The 23,768-nt window shown below is 47.5% G+C and overlaps 1 protein-coding gene across 1 annotated transcript in view; it reads left to right on the forward strand.

The window, feature by feature from the left end:
* The window catches only part of RELN (reelin), a 368,099-nt gene that overhangs the window by 340,112 nt on the left and 4,219 nt on the right, over window positions 1-23,768 (forward strand). The window contains exons 53-66 of the mRNA XM_038740909.1: window positions 525-739; window positions 3,833-4,010; window positions 6,614-6,789; window positions 7,264-7,370; window positions 8,479-8,721; window positions 10,187-10,362; window positions 11,569-11,642; window positions 12,740-12,901; window positions 13,930-14,087; window positions 14,662-14,881; window positions 15,562-15,759; window positions 16,987-17,085; window positions 17,801-17,866; window positions 22,799-22,804. Of these exons, the coding sequence (XP_038596837.1) occupies window positions 525-739; window positions 3,833-4,010; window positions 6,614-6,789; window positions 7,264-7,370; window positions 8,479-8,721; window positions 10,187-10,362; window positions 11,569-11,642; window positions 12,740-12,901; window positions 13,930-14,087; window positions 14,662-14,881; window positions 15,562-15,759; window positions 16,987-17,085; window positions 17,801-17,866; window positions 22,799-22,804 (2,078 nt within the window). The remainder of the gene's footprint in view (window positions 1-524; window positions 740-3,832; window positions 4,011-6,613; window positions 6,790-7,263; window positions 7,371-8,478; window positions 8,722-10,186; window positions 10,363-11,568; window positions 11,643-12,739; window positions 12,902-13,929; window positions 14,088-14,661; window positions 14,882-15,561; window positions 15,760-16,986; window positions 17,086-17,800; window positions 17,867-22,798; window positions 22,805-23,768) is intronic.

Raw genomic sequence — 23,768 nt, forward strand, 5'->3', positions numbered from 1 at the left:
TTCATCATCATCCTCAACATCGGTATTTACTGAGTACTTACAATTTGCAGAACACTGTATTAAGCGCTTGGGAGAGTACAATAGAATTGGTAGACACATTCCCTGCAGGTAATGAACTTATCGTCTAGAAGGGGAAACAGACATTAATATAAAGAAAGAAGTTACAGCTATCATCATTATCAATGGTATTTATTGAGCGCTTACTATGTGCAGAGCACAGTACTAAACACTTGGGACAGTACAGTGAAACAGAGTTGGAAGACACAGTCTTCCACAACGAGTTTGTAGTCATGTACAAAAGGGCTGTGGAGCTGAGGGTGGGGTGAAAATCAAATACCCAGAGGTCACAGGTCCAGCTGCCTAGATGACACAGAAGCGAGAGGGAGTCGGGGAAAAGAGGGCTTCCACGTCACTCATGAAACCAACAATAGATTCTTCGAGCCGCAGTTTTGTGGCAGAAACGCCTTTCCTGCCTACCGAAGGATTCATTTCTACCCTCTGTTGTGCTTCCTCTCTCTGCGTAGATTTCGGTTGGATGTAGAGAATCAGAAAAGATTGCCCAGAATCAAGTCCATGTGCAATATTCCACCGATTTTGGTGTCAACTGGAGTTACCTAGTGCCTCAGTGCCTTCCCGCTGACCCCAAGTGCTCCGGGGGTGTATCACAGCCGTCTGTGTTCTTTCCCACTAAAGGATGGAAGAGAGTCACCTACCTCCTCCCAGACAGCCTGCTGGGCAAGTGAGTATGAGGGAGGATGGAGCCGGGGGTTGGTCAGCCTGAACTGGACTGAGAGCTTCCAGGGTGGGGCTGGCCCTACTGACCAGACACAGGCCATTCATTCAGTCATATTTATTGAGTGCTAACTATGTGCAGAAACTGTACTAAGCACTTGAGAGAGTACAGTTTAACAATAAATTGGCAAATTCCCTGCCCACAATGAGCTGACAGTCTAGTGGTCCTGCCTTCTGCTCAAACCCAGCGAAAGGACCGATCACAGGATTCTGGCCAGAGGGTTGCATGGGCCGCTTATCTGGATAAGTTGTCCAAAAATCCATTTAGACACCAATTTCCCTGCTATCTTTGACCAAGAGACCCTTCCATCTGCCATGTTTTTCAAATGACTTAGGCCAAACTGTATTCGGGGGATAGGTTTATCCAGATAATTCCTATTACCAAGTGAAGCCTTACGGACTGGGAAGCTGATGGAAGCCTCTGGAAGCCAGAAGGACTTCAAACATAGCAGCCTCTGTGGGTCTCCATTTCTTCATCTGTCACCTGGAGGGACTCCAGCCTCCTCTCTTCTCCCACTGCAGGACTCTAGGGAAGAGCCATGAAATTAACCCATCAACCAGTGGCATTTATTTGAGCGGAGTGGACATTTCCCTTCCCACCCTTCCTCCCCAACTCTGCCAAGCCAGCATGATAAACAATAATAAAAAATAACTGTGATATTTGTTGAGCACATCCTATGTGCCAAGCACTGTACTATGTGCTGGAATGCGAATCAGGTGGACACAGTCCCTGTCCCACACGGGGCTTGTAGTCTCAATCCCCATTTTCCAGATGAGGTAACTGAGGCACAGAGAAGAGAAGTGACTTGCCTAAGGTCACACAGCAGACATCTGGCAGAGCCGGGATTAAAATCCATGACCTTCTGACTCCCAGGCATCTACTCTGATCCCCCAGCCTACAGCTGTGTGGTCGAGATTTTAGCAAGATGAACATGATCAACCTGGAATTTCCTTCCATGGGGCTAAGCCCTCCAACTCTAAAGCTGTTCAGCAGTTCCACCCCTTTTAGAACACACGACCCTCCCTCCCGCCCTCTTTTCTGCGCCCGTGATCTCAGAGAGACTGGCATGTATTTGTTTCTTTCTAGTTTTACGTTTGTCGAACCTGAGCCCGGTCTCTTCATCTGAGAAACAGTGGTTAGCCTCATTCAGTAGGGAGCCGAGGTGAGGGAACTTTCCTCCTCATGCCTCAGTCCATATTTAGCTTCCTTCGATTTCAGGGACTTGAGAATTTCACCTTCAAAAGGAGGACTAACCTACTTAAGTTACAGGGCGGCCTCAGGAAACTGGCCTTTTTTTAAAACCCATGGGCTTAACCCGGAGAAAGCACCCTAATGCTGACTCACTGGTCGTCTGCTGGAGGAACAGGCCTAGAGTAAAACTGCTCCCGGGCACCGCGATTCAGCGTCTCCAGGGCATGCAGGCACCAGAGGTCCAACTCCCTTCTAAGCGTCCTTCAGGTTCCTTTAGGATATCCTGGAAGTAGCAGTACCACTCCCAGCACTTCAGTCCAAGAGGGCAGTTTCTGATCCTGTCAGAACCACTGGGCTGCCATTTTCCCAGGAGGAATCTGGGTCGAGAGCCATTCTTTCCCGCTGGATCGAACCAGCCCTCCCTCCCCGCCTGAGCCGGGTCTCCACCCACTGAGAATCAGGCTCGCCTGAGGGAGACTGTTTCTCCCAGTGGCAGAGGACAGTGAACATTTGAAAAATTCTAAGGGTGAGGAAAGCACTCAAGCTACAGAGTAGGTTTCAAACCAACTTCAAGAGCAGCGGGAAGGTGTTTTTGTTCTGGAAACATACGGGCTGTTCACTTAGACCTTCCCAGAATACCCTTTCGGGGATTTCTGAAAACGTTAATTTGTCTTATCCTATGCTGTTGAGTCGTCACTGACCCATAGTGACACCATGGAAACATCTCTCCCAGAACACCCCACTATCCATCTGCCGTCATTCTAATAGCGTATCCGTAGAGTTTTCCTGGTAAAAATACGGAAGTGGTTTACCATGGCTTCCTTCCACACGGTAAACTTGAGTCTCTGCCCTCGACTCTCTCACACCACTGCTGCCCAGGGACTTTTGACTTGTAGCAGATTGCCTTCCAGTGACTAGCCACTGGCCAAGCTAGGAATGGAATGAGTAGGCCTCTTCTTGACTCTCCCTTCCATAGTCAAGACTGGTAGAGGACTGGAAACTCGCCAGGTGCCTCCCTGAAAGGGGGAGCATTAGTTAACTCACCAGAAATCAGGAGCCACGGTCTTCCAAGTGCCCAGAAGCAGAGTTTTGATGATCTTTAGCATGAGGGAGTAGTTTGGATTCTGTTCCATTTCCAAAATGGCACTATTAATGAGTCTGAATCAGGTAGGTGATTAGAAGTGGCTGGCCATTGGATCATAAGAAACCTGATTTTTGAACTTCAGGGACCTCATTAAAGAACACTTTAATAAGGGTTAAAGAACACTCTTCATTAAAGAACCCTTTAATGAGGAGTAGCATGGCCTAGTGAATAGAGCCCAGGTCTGCAAGTCAGAAGGACTGAGGTCCTAGTCCCGGCTCCTGACACTTGTCTGCTGTGTGTGACCATGGACCAGTACCTTAACTTCCCTGTGCCTCAGTTACCTCATCTGAAAAACGGGAATGAAGACTGTGAGCCCCATGTGGAACATGGACTGTGTCCAACCTGATTAGCTCATTACCCCAGCGCTTAGAAGAGTACTTGGCACATAGAAAGCGCTTAACGAATGCAATTTTTTTTTAAAAAAAAACCTTCTAGCTACTTAGTAATGTGTGTACTATGTCTCTATTTTCAAAATGGGTTTAGATAATTTGAATAAAGTAGGTATTAATGCTTCATGACTACCATTAGTTAATGAGGCCCCTGCAAAGAGATGTTTGTCATTTACACATAACTTCCCAGAAGAACACCCTGTGTGTTTTCTCAATAAGATGCCTCAGAATCGCTGTAAAAAATAAATGGGTCTGGTGTTTCACCAGCAAAAAATCACCGCTCTACCTTGATTTGATTCTCTGTTCTGTCTGCAGCCCGGTGAGGTTTCGGCTCTATCAGAAGTACTCAGATATGCAGTGGGGCTTGGACAATTTCTACCTGGGTCCCGGCTGCTTGGACAACTGCAGAGGCCACGGAGATTGTCTGAAAGAACAGTGCATCTGCGATCCAGGATATTCGGGCCCCAACTGCTACCTGACGCACACCCTGAAGGTATGAAGCAGCATGGCCTAGTGGAAAGAGCACGGGCTTGAGAGTCAGAGGACCTGCGTTCTAATTCCGGCTCTGCCACATTTCTACTGGGTGACCTTGAGCAAGGCAGTTCTTTGTGCTGCAGTTTCCTCATCTGTAAAATAGGGATTAAATCCCACACCCTCCTACTGAGACTGGAAGCCCCTTGTGGGACGGAGACTGTGTCTGACCTGATTATCATGTCTCTATAATGCTTGCCACATAGACGTTTTTAACAAATACCATAAAAAATAGGTATTGCCAATGCATTTGATAGTGGGCATCCGCTTAAAAGTTGAAAATCAAGTCACCAACTCCTCTAGACTGTAAGCTCATTGTGGGCAGGGAATGTATCTGTTTATACTCGTGTGCTGTGTGACCTTGGGAAGGTCACTTCACTTCTCTGTGCCTCAGATACCTCATCTTTAAAATAGGGATGGAGACCGTGAGCCCCACATGGGACAGGGACTGTGCAACCCAATTTGTTTGTATCCACTCCATTGCTTAGTACAGTGCCTGGCACATAGTAAGTGCTTCACAAATACCGGTATTATTATTACTATATAAGCAGCCCTGCTTTTAGCCTACTGGAAAGAGCAGTGTTCTGAGAATCAGGAGACCCAAGTTCAAGTCCTGGGTCAGTCTGAAGCTGGTTAATGTGGATGCCAACTACGCATGTTCTTTGCATACACCCTTTTCTGCCTTCTCATTCGTTGTACTCCATGCCCTAGTGGAAATGTGACTGGAAGAGACAAGAGAGCAAGTGTAAGCTCCTTGTGGGCAGGGAACATGTCTACCAACTCTGCTGTATTGTACTGACTCCTCTGGGAGTCAGAGGACCTGGGTTCTAATCCCAACTCTGCCACGGGCCTGATGGGTCACTTTGGGTAAGTCGCTTCACTTCTCTAGGCCTCAGTTTCCTCATCTGTGAAAAGGGGATAAAATCCTTCTCCTTCCACTTTGACTGCGAGTCTCATGTGAGACAGGAACTGGGACCTACGTGAAGGTCTTTTATCTACCCCAGCGCTTAATACAGTGTTTGGCACATAGCTAGCACTTTTAGTTAGGCTTGCCTTCTCTCTTTTATACATTTCTTTAGCCTCCTTCCGGGGTCACCCTCTGGGTAAGAGCCCTTCCTAGCCTCATTTGACCTCACAAAATAGTTTGCTGGCCATGAGTCAATAACCCAGGAACCCTAATAAGCAAATCACTGGATGTTGGAGAGTCAAGGTTTGCAAATATAGAGCTCCGAAGCAACCAAGTGAAGCAGCAAAGCCCCCTTGTTCCATTCAGATTTGAGCAGCTGAATGACCTTAATTAGAAGTTCTCAATTTTTTCCTCCCAATTTGAAAGCAGAATTCGAGGGAGGAGGGTGTGTTTGGAAGACTCTCCTGCTGAAGACCCTCAGTTCCCATCTAGCAAGGAGTCAGGCCTTGCCCACTCCAATGTCGAGATAGAGAAAATTTCCCTCCTCCCTCCTGGATTCTTGTCTCAAATGGGTGGGTCCCATCTCCAGGAGAAAATTGCTTTTCTGGGCAATAAAGAGAATCACTGACATTGAACTGGTGGGCTCCACAGCTGGCAACAGGCCAAATTTCACTTCGAACAGTCAATCAATCAGTGGTACTTATTAAGAGTAATAATAATGGTGTTTAAGCGCTTACTGTGTGCCAGGCACTGTACTGAGCCCTGGGGTGCTTGGGGTTCACAGGCTTAATCTCCATTTTACAGATGAGGTACTGAGGCCCAGAGAAGTGAAGTGATGTGCCCAAGGCCACACAGCAGACAAGTGGCAGAACCGGGATTAAAACCCATAACCTTCTGGCTCCTAAGTCTATGATCTACCCACTACACCGTGTCAAGGTGCCATCTAGTCAACCCATTGGTCTCCACGGTTGGGGATGGGTGGGGGCCAAGACGCTTGGTCCAGGGCCTCAGAAAAGTCATTCATTTATTCACTTATTCATTCATTCAATCGTATTTATTGAGCACTTACTGTATTCAAAGCACTGTTCTAAGCGCTTGGAAAGTACAAGTCGGCAACATATAGAGACGACCCCTAACCCACAACAGGCTCACAGTCTAGAAGGGAGAGACAGACAACAAAACAAAACATGTAAACAGGTGTCAAAATCATCAGAACAAATAGAATTATGGTTATATGCACATCATTAACAAAATAAATAGAATAGTAAATATGTACAAGTTAAATAAACAGAGTAATAAATCTGTACAAATATATACAAGTGCTGTGGGCAGGGGAAGGAGGTAGGGCAGGGGGGTTGGGGAGGAGGAGAGGAAAAATGGGGCTCAGTCTGGGAAGGCCTCCTGGAGGAGGTGAGCTTTCAGGAGGGCTTTGAAGGGAGGAAAAGTGCTAGCTTGGCGGATTTGTGGAGGGAGGGCATTCCAGGCCAGGGGGAGGACGTGGGCCGGGGGTTGACGGCGGGACAGGCGAGACAGGTTCATTTCTGAGAACCTCTAAAACAGGCACCAAGTTGGTTTTACCATTCCTGCTCCCTGTTCCGCATTGCCTGACCAAAACACGGCAGAGGAGTTTTCTCCCAATGTCTCTGTGTTTGTTGCAGACTTTCTTGAAGGAACGCTTTGATAATGAAGAACTCAAACCTGATTTATGGATGTCTCTAGAAGGTGGAAGTGCCTGCACGGAGTGTGGGATTCTGGCCGAGGACACGGCTCTCTATTTTGGAGGCTCCACCGTGAGGCAAGCCATCACGCAAGACTTGGACTTAAGGGGCGCAAAGTATGTGATCCTGTGATACAGTTCATTTAAAGGGGAAAATGGCCATTGATGGTGGTCTGCAGGGCCATGGGGGGAAGGATTCTGGCTCTGACCGAATATGAGCAGTCAGAGAGATAAGAGGAGAACAGGAGAGGACAGTGTCAGTGAAGCTCAAGTGGGATAACGTTTCCAGGAAAAGAGGTTGGTCCACATTGTGGAAGACAGCTGAGAGGACAAAGAGATGGAATAGAGGCCTTTGAACTTGGCAAGAAGGAGTTCATTAGTGATCTCAGAGAGGGCAGTTTCAGGGGAGAGAAAGGAGTGGAGGCAGAAGGTGTAGAGCTCTTGGTCTTTGTCTCTGTCACTACCATTCTCTTTCTTTCTTGGGATCTGGGTCGCCCTCCTTGGGCCTGTCTCTGTGAATCTGTCAGATAATCATCTAGGAGCTTGGGAATTGGCTGTAAAATGCTCCTCTTACAGAAAGCTTCCTTTCAGATTTCTGCAGTACTGGGGAAGGATTGGGAGCGAGAACAACATGACCTCTTGCCACCGGCCAACCTGCAGGAAGGAGGGTGTTCTTCTGGACTATTCCACTGATGGAGGCAAGTTTCAGGGGCCCCTCTTCTGAGCCACTCTTGGTGGTTGAAAGTGCCAGGGAAACCCCCCTCTGCATCCTCACCCAGCTCACCACACGAGTCACTCCCAAGGCAGTCGGGAGGGGAAACAGACCCAGGAAAGCACCAAAATCCAGCCCAAGGCCTCAATATGGTCGCCAGGTGACACACTACAAGCTGGAACTCATGGATCGCCAAAAAAAGGGTGGAACAAAAGAAAAACCAGAGAAGGAAGTGGGTGTCCTGGCTTGAAAAACTGAGACAAAGAGACTGGTGGGGATGATTTTTTGAAGAAAGCTAAATTCAAAATGATAAAAAGGTTCTAAAAGCCTCAAAGAAGCTAGTAGTGCCTGGAGGATATGTCAGCAGTGAAGTTGTTTTATCCAAGAATTTGGCAACAGATGTGTTACTCCTTGATAACTGAGCCAGTCACCAATCGATTTACCAACAAATAATCCATCTGTTTGTAGGATTTAAGGGTCTCCTCCTGTTTCAGTCCTTCTTGTCCTTTTCCAGAAACATTTCCTCTCTCAAAATTCTGCCATCCAAAAGCAGATCACTGGCCTACCCCCTCAGAATCCACTCGGGAAATGCAGACAGATCAATCAATCAATCAATCAGCCATAGTTATTGAGCACCTACTTTGTGCAAATTACTGTACCAAGTGCTCGGGAGAGTACGTAGGAACTGGTTTCTATAAAAATTTAGTCCTTTGGTCTTCTTTTTTCCCCCTTGAAAACATTCATGTTAAAGCCATTTTCCTCATGATTGTTCAATCAGTAGTGTTTATTGCATGCTTATTCTGTGCACGGCACTGTACTAAACATCTGGGAGAGTACAATGGAGTTAGTAGTCACTATCCCTGCCCTTTAGAAGCTAACATGAAGCTAACATTCACTCATCGCCATCATGAAACAACACTTGTTCAGCTTTCCAACCCCCACAACCACAAGGCTGGTCTCCATTTGGTTTGCGGGTGTCCAGTGAGATTTCAGAGGCAGACATTTCAGCTCCAGCGGCAGGACGTGCCACCGTTTGTTTTGGGTTTTTTTTTTCCAGTTACGAAGTCCAGTTTTTGGTACGGTTTTCATTTCAGGCATCACTTGGACTTTGCTCCATGAGATGGATTACCAGAAGTACATCTCAGTCCGGCACGATTACATCCTGCTTCCCGAACACGCGCTCACCAACACGACACGCCTGCGGTGGTGGCAACCGTTTGTCATGAGCAACGGGATCGTGGTTTCGGGAGTGGAGCGGGCTCAGTGGGCGCTAGACAACATATTGATCGGAGGAGCAGAAATCAATCCCAGTCAACTGGTGGACACTTTTGATGATGGTAAGAAAGGTGTCCCCGAAACCATCCCTCTGCTTATCAAGCATCTGGTTCTATGCACTTAGTACAGGGCTAAGCACTTAGTTCAGTACTCAGCACACAGTAAGCACTTAATATGAATGAATGAATGGTTTTAATAACTTGTCAAGGGAGACCATGTGCTTTAATAGTCAGTCGTATTTATCGAGTGCTTATTGTGTGCAGATCACTGTACTGAGCACTTGGGAAAGTACAGTATAACAATAAGCAGACATATTCCCTGTCCACCCTGAGCTTGCAGTACAGAAGGGGAGACAAACATTGAAATAAATAAATAAATTACAGATATGTACATAAGTCCTGAGAGTTTGGTGTCAGGGTGAATAAAGAAAGTCAGGGCAATGCAGAAGGGAGTGGAAGAAGAGGAAAGGAGGGCTTAATCAGGAAAGGTCTCTTGAAGGAGATGTACCTTCAATAAGGCTTTGAAGGTGGGAAGAGTCACTGTCTTTCAGATTTGAGGAGGGAGGGCATTCCAGGCCAGAGGTAGGACATAATAATAATGATGGTATTTATTAAGCGCTTACTACATGCCAAGCACGTTCTAAGTGCTGGGATAGATACAAAGTCATCAGGTTGTCCTACGTGGGGCTCACAGTCTTGATCCCCATTTTACAGATGAGGTAACTGAGGCACAGAGAAGTGAAGTGACTTGCCCAAAGTCACACAGCTGACAAGTGTTGGAGCTGGGATTAGAACCCACGACCTCTGACTCCCAAGCCCGGGCTCTTTCCACTAAGCCACGCTGCTGATCTTAAATAATAATGACAACTTTTGCTAAGCACTGTTCTAAGCACTGGGGTAGTTACGACGTAATGAGGTTGTCCTACCTGGTGCTCATAGTCTTAATCCCCATTTTACGGATGAGGTAACTGAGGCATAGAGAAGTGAAGTGACTTGCCAAAGTCACACAGCTGACAAGTGGTGGAGCCGGGATTAGAACCCACGACCTCTGATTCCCAAGCCCAGGCTCTTTCCACTAAGCCACACTGGGTGAGAGGTCAGAAGCAAGACAGGTGAGAAGGGTTAAACAAGTCCTTGTCCTCAAAAAGGTTCTGATCTTTAATGTGTTTCTCAATTGGCAATGTCTGGTGCCATTGAATATATTTCTAGCTATCAGTCCTGGTATTTGAGTTAGAATTATCTGCCAAAAGGATCCTACCAAAATGACTGGGATGTAGAAACTCTCCTTTTGAGTTGCTTGGAAGCATTGTTAGCATTCAGAATTCTTCTTAGCTTGATTTCTCATCCTCATCTTGAGATTCGGAACAGTCCATCGAATCCAAAATACAGACTTCAGATCTCCTTCACTTGGAAGAGTACAATACAGTTCGTAGACATGAACCCTGCCCTCGGAAAGCTTTCAGTCTAGCCCCAACACCCAAGGTTTAGGAGCAGCGGATCAATAACCATCTATGCCTCGTCCCCACAGAGGGCGTTTCCCACGAAGAGAATTGGAGCTTTTATCCTAACGCGGTCAGGACGGCGGGATTCTGTGGAAATCCATCTTTCCACCTCTACTGGCCTAACAAGAAGAAAGACAAGACCCATAATATTCTCTCGTCTCGGGAGCTGATCATTCAGCCAGGATACATGATTCAGTTTAAAGTAAGAAGGCCACAAAGCCGGGGGAGGGAGTTTCCTGATGGTCCCCACCCACTCGCTCTCTCTCTCTCTCTCCCAAGCCTAGACTCTTGCTTATATCAACCTTATATCATGCAGTCCCCGAGAGACAGAAGGCAGTGCCCCCCGAAATCCTTGCCTCCTCACCATTGGCTGCTGAGGCAACCCCGAAAAGGAGGGACTTTGGGGTTATGGTGGGAGGATGAAAAAGGTGAGAGGCAGGGCCCAGGACACAAGTCATAAAATCAGAGTTGGGCTGAAACCCAAATCTCAACTCCCACTCTGGAGCCACCACTCTCCCCATGTTTCTGTCTTCTCTATCTTTAAATAATCAATCAGTGAATCATACTTATTGAACACTTACTGTGTGCAGAGCACTGTACTGAGTGGGAGAGTACAATATAGCAGACACATTCCTTGCCCACAATGAGCTTACAGTCTAGAGGAAAACCAAAAAAATAAGTTGGAAGACTCCAGAATTGGCTGACTAGCTCCACTGCCTCTCCCTGTTCCTCCTTCTGCCTCTTTCTCTTCCGGTTAATCCCCTTCCTTCTCCTCCGGTCAACGATGTGTTCCACCCCACGATCCAATCTCTCTTCTCTCACCACCGCCCTCATTCTCTCATTTAAAAAATGAGTCTTACCAATCAATCTATCAATCGATGGTATGTATTGAGCGCTTACTGTGTGCAGAGCACTGTACTTGGGCATTTGGAAGAGTATTGTATAACAGAGTTGGTAAATCCATCCCCTGCCCACAAGGAGCTAAAGGTCAAGAGGGGTAGATATAAATAAATTACATAAATCGTTGTGGGGCTGAGGGTAGGGAGAAGATCAAGTCTTTAAAGCATACAGATCCAAGTTTGTAGGCAACACAGAAGGGAGAAGAAGTATGGGAAAAGAGGGCTTAATTAGGAAAAGCCTTTTGGAGGTTTTAATAAAGCTTTGAAGGTGGGGAGAGTGGTGGTCTGTCGTATATGGAGGAGGAGGACTGGGATTCAGCTTTAGTTTACTAACAGGAGCTTTGTTTGGTAGAAGCATGTCTACCTCTTCTGTGCCACCTATTAATTTAATCTGCTTAACGAGCAAGGGATTGTGAATGCAAAGCATTGCCAGAAATGTTGTATCTCCTTGCAAACTCCCTTTTGTCCTCGGCATTGTTCAAGTCTCTGATGAGTTTACTGTGTTTCAGATTGTGGTTGGATGCGAGGCTAGTTCGTGTGGTGATCTCCATTCGGTCATGCTGGAATACACAAAGGACACCAGGTAACTTAAATACTGCCTTAAGACTTCAGTGGAAAGGATTCTCGTAAAATACGGCAACTATTTTCAATAACAAAATGTTCATTTGGGCTTGGAAATTCATATGCACTTAACATAAAGTCTGGGGCACAGTTTTTACATGAATGTCTTTGTTTATATCATTTTCTCTGTAGATTAAGCCATCCGAAAATGTTCTGTAAATTATGGAAACTTTTTTGGTTAAAAGCATGAAATGTTTGAAATGATTAAGTTATTAAATTTGGAATGGGTGTGGGGGGACCCTGACGCTACTTTCTAAGTGTAGCATGCTAAAAAATGTTGAGAAAATTGTAGGAGATATACCCCACTGGTAATCTGCCATTTCATGTATTGATTAATGATCTTATTGAATGAATGGCAATATTTATTTCTGCTTTAAACTGTTGAATATGGTAGTAGGCTGCCATGAAACTCCAACCATAACCTAAGTCAAAGCAACTTCAGAAAGCCTTTTAGAGCCTCCACTACCCAGCAAGGATGACATTATTATTATTATTGTATTCAGTGAGCACTTACTCTGACAAACACTATTCTCAGCACTGGAGTAGATACAAATGTAAGCAGATAGAGACAGACCCTTAACAAAACAATCCCAAATCCTCCCTACTTTTCTCAGTTTATCTTTTTTTTATGATATTTGTTAAGCTCTTACTATGTGCCAAACACTGAACTAAGTACTGGAGTAGATACAAGCCAGTCAGGTTGGACACAGTCCCTGTCCCACATGGGCTAACAGTTCTTAATCCCCATTTTGCCGAGGAGATAACCGGGAGAACAGGTATTGAATCCCCCTTTTTCAGGTGAGGGAACTGAGGCCCAGAGAAGGGAAGTGATTTGCCCAAGATCACACAACAGACACGTGGCAGAGCTGGGATTAGAACCTAAGTCCTTCTGATTTCCAGGCCTGTGCTCTCCCACTAGGCCACAGTGCTACTCATTTCAATCAATCAATCAAGCATTGGTATTTATTGAGTACTCACCGTGTACAGAGCACCGTACTGAGCGCTCGGGAGACTCCAATACAGAATGTGGCAGGCTGACATCCCTTCTGTTCCCGGCAGGTCGGAGTCCTGGCAGCTAGTGCAGACCCAGTGCCTGCCTTCCTCGTCCAACAGCATTGGCTGCTCCCCTTTCCAGTTCCACGAAGCCACCATCTACAACTCTGTCAACAGCTCCAGCTGGAAGAGGACCACCATCCAGCTGCCCGACCACATCTCCTCCAGGTAGGCGCTGGGCTGGGGGTCACCTCAGACTGAGGCTGAATCGCCAGCAGTGGAGCAGGAAGAGCACCTTCATTTTCAGACTCAGGTTGAGAAAAGGGCCTCAACAGTTCTCCAAAATGTGCGCTTGTAAGGGAAACCACGGAGATAAGGCCAGGGCTTGAGATATGGGCACACAGGGAGACTGCCCCAGACCACCCCCCTTCAAAACTCACACTCTTAGACAAGGAAACATGTTTAAGTCAAACATCACTAGCCATACAGCCTCCATTTCGCCCCCTGCAAAAGTGAAAGCTATCCTGTAACCTCTCTTCCCTCTTCTCCTCACTCTGTCCATGTTTCCCCTCCCTGTTGCTCTCCCAGTAGGTCCCATTCCCCCAGGGAAGAAACCCAGGCTCAGTTTCCCACCTCCCTTTCCACTCCCCACCCACAGGGGACACCCAGAGATGAAAGGACCCCCGGACAGGCTGAATTGTCCCAGAATGCACCTTCCACCCCATCCCATCTCCCATCAGGGCTGGCTCTTTCTAAAGCTGAACGTTTTTTTAATAGTATTCATTAAGTGCTTACTATGTGCCAGACACCGTATTAAACACTGGGGTAGGTACGGCTAGTCAGGTCGGACACAGTCCATGCCCCACCTGGAGCTCACGGTCTTAATCCCCATTTTCCAGACGAGGTAACTGAGGCACGGAGAAGTGCAGTGACTTGCCCAAGGTCAGGCAGCAGACAAATGGTAGAACCAGGATTAGAACCCAGGTCCTTCTGACTCCTAGCACCCGGTCTCTCCACTGGGCTGCTTTCTCTGAGTGTGATGATTCCCCCAAACTCCAACGGGGTTTAAAGATCCCAAACTTTCTCTGTCCCCATCTTCATGACGGCTCCAGAGGGATTATCGCACCCCAAATCCTAAGGCCTCGATTCCCCTAATGCAAGGGCCTCTCCGGAGATGCCAAGTACGTCCTGCTCTCTCCAGGAGACAGCGCGGCTGTTACAGGTGTTCTCTTCCCGTGGGGGTGGGGTGTTTGCAGTGCCACTCAGTTCCGCTGGATCCAGAAAGGAGAAGAAGCCGAGAAGCAGAGCTGGGCCATCGACCACGTGTACATCGGCGAGGCCTGCCCCAAGCTGTGCGGCGGCCACGGCTACTGCACCACGGGAGCCGTCTGTATCTGTGACGAGGGATTCCAAGGTCTGACTTTGCTTCCTCTGCCCCACTCCTGAGGGAGCCGGTGGGAAATAGGCCTCACGGGAGGGAAGGTTTTCCTGCATGACAGGGTGGTTAAGCAGCTGCGGGCTGCGGACTGGGAAGACGGAGGGATCTTCTACCCGGAGGCAGGAATTCAGAGGTCCTGGGAGTGATGACGGAAGCTGTATTCCTGCATCGCTCTCAGCCGCCGGCCTTGTAACCTGTTTTCCCGCTACAAGACTGGAGGGGAGCTGGGTGGGTAGAGGGACTGAGGAGTGGGCTGCTTCTCCCAGCCCTATAGAGAATGAATAATAAGTTCATTGTGGGTAGGGAATGTGTCTGTTTATTGTTATACCGTACTCTCCCAAGTGCTCAGAACAGTGCTTTGCACACAGTAAGCACTCAATAAATACAATTGAATGAATGAATGAATAAATCAGCCTGCATGTGGAGTCCCAGAGACCCAGTGGCAATAACTGGATGGGATTTGGTCATCAGAGATGAGTTGGGCCTTCCGAGGTTTCTCTGGCTTCCAGGCTGTCCTGGAGGTCACCGGTCTGCTTGTGTTTTCCTGCAGGAGATGACTGCTCTGTCTTCAGCCACGACCTGCCCAGTTCCATCAAGGACAACTTCGAGTCAGAAAGAGTCACCGAAGGCAACTGGGAAACCATACAGGGTGGAGTGATAGGAAACGGCTGTGGGCAGCTTTCTCCCTACGCTCACGGAGACTCTCTCTACTTCGATGGCTGTCAGATAAGACAAGCGGTCACCAAGCCGCTGGACCTCACGCGAGCCAGGTAACAGCCCAGAGAGGCCGGGGTCCCACACAGGGAAGGGAGCAACCTCCCAGAGCTAAAGTTCGTCCAGGAATCAGCTTGGCATGATCTTGAGGACAGGGGCAGACCTGCCAAACACCCCCTCTAAACTATAAGCTCATCTTGGGCAGGGGATGTGTCTGTTTATTGTTGTATTGTACTCTCCCAAGTGCTTAGTTAGCCCTCTGCCCACAGTAAGCATTGAATAAATACAATTGGAAAAAAAAAGAATTCCCTGTAAGAACCGGAAGAGATAGTTATTGGGCTGCCGATGACATTTGCCCCACACACTTGCCCTCTTCTGGAGATGAAGCAGTAAACATCAGTGGGTAGCCCACAAGCCCCTCTGCACATAGTAAGTTTTTTTAAATGCCATTAAAAAAACATCCAGAGTAAACTCAAAGAACAATTATGCCTCGGCCCCAGTAATTTTTCACCCACCTTTAGAGCCCGAGCCTTTGGCTACTATCAGGCTACCGTAGGTCCCAAGACTGACAAACCATCCAGAAGAGAGAAAGATTCCATAAAGACCTGGCACCCTCTTTATCTAAGTCTGGCCCACTGATTGGATGGAGTCCCCATTTTACAGTCGAGGAAACTGAGGCAGAAGAAATTCCTCTGTCTTTTCTCCTGGACAAAATGAGTTTCCCTATGTCTTCCAGCAAAATCATGTTCGTCTTGCAAATTGGGAGCACGACCCAGACGGACAGTTGCAACACCAATCTGAGCGACCCCAACACAGTCGACAGGGCTGTGCTCCTCCAGTACAGCGTCAACAATGGGATCACCTGGCAGGTCATCGCCCAGCATCAGCCCAAGGACTTCATCCAAGCCCAGAGAGTGTCCTACAATGTTCCACTGTGAGTATGCCAGGCCTGTTATTATTATTATTATTATCATGAGAAGCAGCATGGCGTAGTGGATAGGGCATGGGCCTGGGAGCCCGGAGGTCATGGATTCTAATCCTGGCTCCACCACTTGTTTTCTGTGTGACTGTAGGCAAGTCACTTCACTTCTCTGGGCCTCAGTTACCTCACCTGGAAAATGGGGATTGACAGACTGTGAGCCCTAACATGGGAGGGGGACTGTGTCCAACTCGACTTGCTTGTATCCACCCCAGTGCTTAGTACAGTACCTAGCACCTAGTAAGTGCTTAACAAATGCCATTATTATTATTACAATTATTAGTAATTACCATTGTTATTATTATTGTTGTTGTTGTTGTTATTATTATTATTACTATTGTACTTAAGTTCTAGACTGTGAGCCCACTGTTGGGTAGGGACTGTCTCTATATGTTGCCAACTTGTACTTCCCAAGCGCTTAGTACAGTACTCTGCACACAGCAAGCGCTCAATAAATACGATTGATTGATTGATTGATTAAGTGTTTACTATATGCCAGGCACTGGGGAAGATACAAGTTAATCAACTTAGACACGGTCCCTGTCCCACAAGGGGCTCACACTCTTAATCCACATTTTACAGGTGAGGTAACTGAGGCCCAGAGGAGTGAAGTGACTTGCCCAAGGTCACACAGAAGACACGTGGTGGAACACAGATTAGAACGCAGGTCCTTCTGGTTCCCAGGCCCAGGCTCTCTCCACTAAGCCATACACTATTATTCTTATTATTATCACGGTAGTTGTTAAGCACTTACTATGTGCCAAGCACTGTTCTAAGCACTGGCGTAGGTACAAGTTAATCAGGTTGGACACAGTCCCTGTCCCCCAAAGGGCTCACGGTCTGAGTAGGAGGGAGTAGGATTGAATCCCCATTTTACAGATGGGGTAGCTGAGGCTCAGAGAAGTAAAGTGACTTGTCCAAGGTCCCACGACAGACAAGTGGCAGAGTCCGGATTAGAACCCAGGTCCACCTGACTTCAAGACCGGGACTCTATCCACCAGGCCACGCTGCTTCTCAAGGAGCTCACAATCTAATGGGAATGACAAAAGGATCTAAATGGATGAGGTAACAGGATGTGGGTGTAAGACAGGTGGAGCCTCGTATTGAGGTTTCGGGCCTGACCACCGGAACTTCCTCCTCTCCCAGCATTAACCCGACGCAATCCTTGTGCTTGAATCCCAGGGAAGCCCGGATGAAAGGAGTCCTGTTACGCTGGTGGCAGCCACGCCACAACGGAACGGGCCACGATCAGTGGGCCCTGGACCACGTAGAGGTCGTCCTGTGAGTATCTCGCCTCACGCCAAGCCACCTCCATTTCAGAGAGCTCAGAAATCCCTTCAACATGGCATGATCCGGAACACGATAAGGGTCCGTCCCCGTGAGGTCCCACCCCTGACTCACTCTGGCTTCCGTCCTTCACCGGCTTACAAAAGCCCTCGAATTTGAGCCCATCGGCCGAAAGAGAGTAGCAGGTCAGAGCGGCAGCCTTGCAGGATTCCAACAGGTGATGCGAGGGCCTCGGCGTTTAAAATGTGGATTAACTTGAATAAGACGGCAGGGTGGATAAACTAGGTCCCGTCACTCTGCTGTTTTCCTCCTGTCGGACAGGCAGAGTGAGAGAGAGACAGAGAGACTGTCAGGCTAAGGAGGCTAAGGAGCCCTTCCATCCTTTGTACAGAGCTCCCGGAGGATCAGGCTGTGGAAAATGCCCTTAGCCCCTGATGCTCTATGCATGTCTCCCTGTTAGTGGGAAGAATACAGTTCAGAAAAAGGGTTCTTAACCTCAGTTCCCTGAAGCCCGAGTCCTAGCATCAATCCCTAGGATCCCCCCCACCCCCAACTCAAGCAGCGCTCCCCACCCCTCCTTTCGGCCCCCCCAACTCTCCACGCACTCAGCCCTCTCCCACAACGAGAGCGAGGGGGGGTCTCCCTCCACAGTTAGCCGGTTGCTTGTGTTCCCACCGAGAGATGACTTGCTTTTTCTCCAACAATCTAGTTCCTGTAGAACGGAAAAGCTAAGGCCTCGACGGGTTCGGACGGGCACTCCCCGGCAGTTGGCCAGGTTGGCAAGGAGAGGCGAATCTTCCCGGTAGATAGGTTCAAACATTCATTCTGTTTGCCAAGTGGTGATCGCCCCCCTCCCACCCCCGCCTCACCCAGTCAGCCCTTGCTTGACTGATTTCGGCCATTTTGGAAGGTGAAGTGTCAATGAGGAACTGGTAGGATGCTACCAGACTTGTTTCCTTTCAATCATAGCCATGAACTGGATTGCTCAATCTAGAGCCAGCCTTCGCCCTGGTCGTCACCCCGAGGCACCTGCTTGCATGGCATCCACCCCCTCCACCAGTGCCCCCAGCCCCAGCAGTCGCCCCCATCACGAGCCACCCCTCCCTCCCTCCGCCCCCCGCTCTGCTCCGCTGCTTCCGCTCACCTTGCTGGGTTCTGCCGCCACAAACTCAAACCGAACTCGAAGGGAACAGAGGGAGGGAGTGTCCTTCCGCAGCTCATTTTGGGATGAGAGATGAGGCTGGCCGATTCAGATGCAGGTTTTGTTTGGGAGGCCATGGCCCTGATAACCTGACCTTTGGGGCAGGAACCGAAGGGCCGTGGGGTGGAAAGAGCACCAGACCTGCCTCCTGGAGCCAAACCCCTCACACTTCCCTCTGGCAAATCCCAAGAGGCCATAAAAGCACTTCCCGCCTTCAGACATGAGTCTCCCGTCTTCCCTGCCAAGCTAGCCACGCCTTGGCCAGCTAAACTGCTGCCCTCCTTGTTGCCAGGCCCGAGCCCGTCTGAGCCAGTTTGGGGCAAACAGCCACACCTGTTGCCCGGCAGCTTCCAAACATCTTGACCCCAGCGATTAGCCCAGTGCTTGGCACATAGTAAGTGCTTACTGAAGACCACAATTATTAGAGCAGAAAGCATTACAAGAGGCTTTTTTTTCCTTCTGGCCTCCTGCTCCCTTAAACCATAGTATCTCCTTCACTCCCACCCAGGCCTGCCAGAACTGTGCTACTGTACTGTCCTTTCCACAGAGGAGACATTGAGAGAGGAAGAGAGGCTGTGTAGACCAAACCCTGGGAAAAGCCCCAAATCCACCTCAGTCCCGCCCCACCAAGAGGGTGACAGGAGGCCTTTATCGTCACATCCCCTAGGGATGAGGGGTCAGACCCCCTGAACCTCACAGCTCTCTGAGAGTCAAACCAGTATCATCCAGGAAAGACAACCCATTAAACCCATTAGAGACTGCAAACTATCCACTGTTTCCTGCTGCTCTAGACTTCCGAGGCAGATTAGCTAAGGTTCCCCCCGAGAGCCCTGATCCTCAAAGGCCCACGTTTGTAGCCACAACCTGTCCACCCTTGATCCCGACCAAGATCACCTGGCTTGTGGTACCAAAAGTCCCCCAAAATCTCCTTTAAAAAGAGCAAAAAATAGGGTTTACCTACTTAAGGTTTCATGTCTGCCAGTTGGCCCATTCTCAAAGGAGAGAGGCTAAACCCAGAGGTAAATTGTTTCGGACATTCAGTTTTGAAGGGGGGATATAGTGTTTTCAAAGCAAATTTCTTCCCGAACAGACAATGGTGTTAGTTTCACCCCACCAAGCATTTGTTGAACCACTTTTTGCAAAGGAGCAATGTGGCCTAGTGGATAAATCCTGGGCCCCGGAGTCAGAAGAACACGAGTTCTAACCCCAGCTCTGCCATTTGTCTGCTGCGTGACCTTGGGCAAGTCATTTAACTTCTCTGGGCCTCAGTTACCTCATGGGAATTATAGATTCTGAGCCCCATGTGCAACAGGGACTTTATCCAACCTGATTAGCTGGCATCTGCCCCAGTGTTTGGAACAGTGCTTGACACACAGTAAGTGCTTAAGAAATATCATTATTAATATCAGTATTATTAGTATTATTGTTAAAGGAGCCTTTATATGATACAACAAAAACAGTTGGCCTTGCATCCAGACTCAATGACAGGGCAGGAATTAAAGGACAAAGGCCCAATGACGCAATATTGGAGTCTACAACTGGTGCCAACTCCATAGGGGCCACAGCGGTAGTGACATGCTGGAGTACTGGGAGTCAGGAAATCTGGCTTCTAATCCCAGCTTCCCCACTTGCCAGCTGGATGACCTGGGCCAAATCACCTCCCTTCTCTGTGCCTCCATAGGGATTCAATGCCTGCTGTCCCTCCTTCTTAGGCTGGGAGCTTTATGTGGGACAGGGATGATGTCTGACCCTCATGCTGCTTAGTACAATGCTTGGAACATAGTAAGCACTCAACAATTATTATTATTGCTATTATTATTGGTAACAGGAGTAGTCGTAGTATCCCTACAACTTTTTGAGTGGGACTCCCTGCCTCCTCCATCTCAGGTCTCTGACAAAACCTTAGTGTTTCCAAGCTCCCTTCCTTCCCTCTCCTTCCAAAAAAAAAGTCCCGTCTCCCCCTCTTTTTTCTTTTATTAATGGCACTTGGTAGCCAGGCACTGTACTAAGTGCTGGGGTAGCTATACAGTCCTTGTCCCATCTTGGGCTTATTGTCCAAGTAGGAGTACGGTGCTCTGCACACTGTAAGCTCTCAATAAATATGAGTGAGGGAGAACAGATATTGTATTCCCATTTTATAGATGGGGAAACTGAGGCCTAGGGAGGTAAAGTGACTTCCCAAGGTCACACAGCAGGCAAGTGGCAGAGTCTGGGATAAGAACCCAGGTCCTCTGACTCCCAAGCCCTTGTTCTTTCCATTAGATCATGAGAAGTTGGCATCTATGGGTGCCTGGAGGATTGTCAACAGGTGTAACAGTTTCACATGAAGTGAGGATAGAAGCTGATTTTTTTGCTGGCATGAGGCTGGTATTCACCAGCCCAGGAAACACATTTTTTCTGCTATTGAGATGGATCGCACATTCCAAACACCTTTTCTTGGGAGGTTAGCTTCTTCAGGCAGTCACCACATTTTGGATGCTTTCATTCTGTTTAACTTTTCTGTCCTGCTATATATTTCCAGGGTACTCTTCCAACATCCATTATTTATCTGCCCTGAACATTAGCTGTTTAAACAGAGGGATTTCATAAATTTCCCATTTATCCATCACTAGAACAAATAAAAGTTACCAGAAGAAGAAAAATGAAAAGACCAATACATGATAATAGGTACAATATTTAGGTTTCCAAAGGGGTCGTGAACAGCCTGTTTTTCTGTTCAGTTTTCACCCCGGCTGATGCGTATTTAGGAATAGAACCAAAATCCCAGGCCTACAGGGTGGATAATTTTCAGCACATCCCTGCACTGTTAGAGCAACCCAGGAGCAGAACTGGACATCTAGACATACAAACCCGTTTCTGTTCCTCTCTATTGAGTGGAACTTTGGAACTTTTCCGATTGCCTTTTCCCCGAGATGTCATGGAGAAATGCTGATCAGTTTGGTCCTCAGAGAACCAACGGGCCCCAAGCGTCCTCAGTTCTCTTAACCCATTCTGGCAACACCATTAGGCGGAAAACTCTTTGGCAACAAACTTTGGTTGCCCCAAGTGTCCGGACCCTTCTTGAATGAGTTCATTGATTTGCCCATATCCGAAATCCTTACCAATGTAGCTTGGGATGCGCTAGTTATATTTATGCCAAAGCACATCCTGTGGCAGTGTAGTGAGTTCCCAAAATAGGAGATGTCTACTTCTAGTCCTAGAACTTGGCGAGTCAGGGATACTGACACTCTATAACCAGCGAACTTGCTTTTCCTCTAAAATTCACCGACTTTTGATTGCTTTTAAACAAGCCAAAATGGGAGAAAGGGATTAAAGAATAAAATCATCCTCTTATAATCTGCCCCAATCCAAAGTGCTAGCTCGTAACAGTTCTAGCGAATCCAGTTGATTGTCTCTTCCAGTCTGTCCGACTGTCGATAGTTTGGATGATGGGAAGCGGATCTGTCCCTATGCCATTTCAGGCCCAGAACCCAGCCTCCTCAGGACGCACTGCCAGGGCAGGGCATTTGCTGTCTAGGAAACATTGGCAAAGCCATTTTGGATGGATCCCTCCCAAGATTCATGCTGGTGAATGAATCCTAAGAACTTCTTAGGATACAAAAGGATTACCCACCACAAGTATTTTGCTGGGTCCCAGTACTTACATCCTAAGAACTACCCACATCCAGTAACACATTTCATTTGCCCTTACAATTTCCCTTTGGGTATAAGTCAGGCACAGCTCTCCAGCAGCATTCATGTGTGGCTCTGGTTTTGAGTGTGCATCCTGAAAACTAGTTTCTTATCAACATTGAGCCCTTGGCAAACTCTGATTTTTCCAACTGGACAGCTAGTAAATGCTCTGTGAAGACCAGTGTATTGCTAATGGAATTCAGAATGCATTAATAGGCTTTGGATAAGAATGTGGGTCCCACCATAGCTAATCCATCATGCTCTCCATTTCCAAGCAATGTTGCGTTTTTGGCACAAATGATTGGTAGAGATGGCGGCATTGCATTTGTTGCAAAACATCTTGGCCCTATATTGAAATCCAAATCAAGTGGCCTAACGTAATAATCTTCCGGTTTTCAAGAATCCATTGCTTAGCATGTGTTAGGAGAAGTGCATGGATACCCCACCGACAAAACAACGAATCAAAATGATAGCCTCAGTGAATAGATTGATTATTGCCTTAATGCAGTGTTCACACTTGGTCACAACATTTATGCCAAACGAGAACGGTAGCTGTATGTATTTCCGACACATGGTTGCGAGCAAATATTGCATGTTACATTTCATGGAAAAGAAATATCTATCTATCTATCTATTTATATATATATATATATATTGGTTTCCAAAGAACAAGAAATAATTTCTTCCATTTTTATTTTCAAAAGAGATGAAAAATCCAATATTGCCTCTAAACCTCATCAGACTTTTATGACTAATCACAGTGCTGCATGCATTGAAAGGCATTTTTTAACTTGTGTTGTATTTCATTATTTGCTGTCATTGGTTTTACACTAGAGTAAGGTAAGTGCCCTCGTAAATCTGTGAAATATTGATCAGTTATAAAGCTTCAACCATTTGACATTCCTTAATCCGGCACTTTGGTAGACTCACTGTGGACAGGGAACGTGTCTACCAACTCTGTTATATTGTACTCTCCCAAGCGCTTAGCACACGGTGTGCTCTGCACACAGAAGCACTCAATAAACACGACTGATTGATTACAATTGATTAAGGTTACTGTGTGACTAGAGCCCAAAAAAGCCAAAGTAGTAACTCATTTGGGGCTAAGTTTTGCCCCCAACTGTTGGACAAGGGATGGTATTCTTGGATTGGGGTTGGGCTTTTCTGTATGACATCGCAGGCGAAACCGTGAGTTTGGATATTTTGCAGCTTAAACAGAAAAGAATGCAACTAACAATCGGCCCCAATCAATCAGTCATACTTATTGAGTGCTCACTATGTGCAGAGCACTGTACTAAGCACTTGGGAGAGTTCAGTCCAGCAGAATTGGCGGACAAGTTCCCTGCCCATAACGAGATTACAGAAGCAGCGTGGCTCAGTGGAAAGAGTCCGGGCTTGGGAGTCAGAAGGTCATGGGTTCTAATCCTGACCGCCACTTGTCAGCTGTGTGACTTTGGGCAAGTCACTTAACTTCTCTATGCTTCAGTTCCCTCCTCTGTAAAACGGGGATGAAAACTGTGAGCCCCATGTGGGACAACCCGATGACCTTGGATCTCCCCCAGCACTTAGAACAGTGCTTGGCACATAGTAAGCGCTTAACAAATACCAAAATTATTATTATTACTATTAGAGGGGGAGACAGTCAAGAAAGCTCCCTGGGCCAGGTTTTGCCATTGCTTGGCACATAGTAAGCGCTTAACAAATACCAAAATTATTATTATTACTATTAGAGGGGGAGACAGTCAAGAAAGCGCCCTGGGCCAGGTTTTGCCATTGCTTCAAACCTAGACTTTATGCCGTGGCA

Source organism: Tachyglossus aculeatus, assembly GCF_015852505.1.
Source record: "Tachyglossus aculeatus isolate mTacAcu1 chromosome 12 unlocalized genomic scaffold, mTacAcu1.pri SUPER_6_unloc_1, whole genome shotgun sequence".
NCBI classification, from domain to species: domain Eukaryota; kingdom Metazoa; phylum Chordata; class Mammalia; order Monotremata; family Tachyglossidae; genus Tachyglossus; species Tachyglossus aculeatus.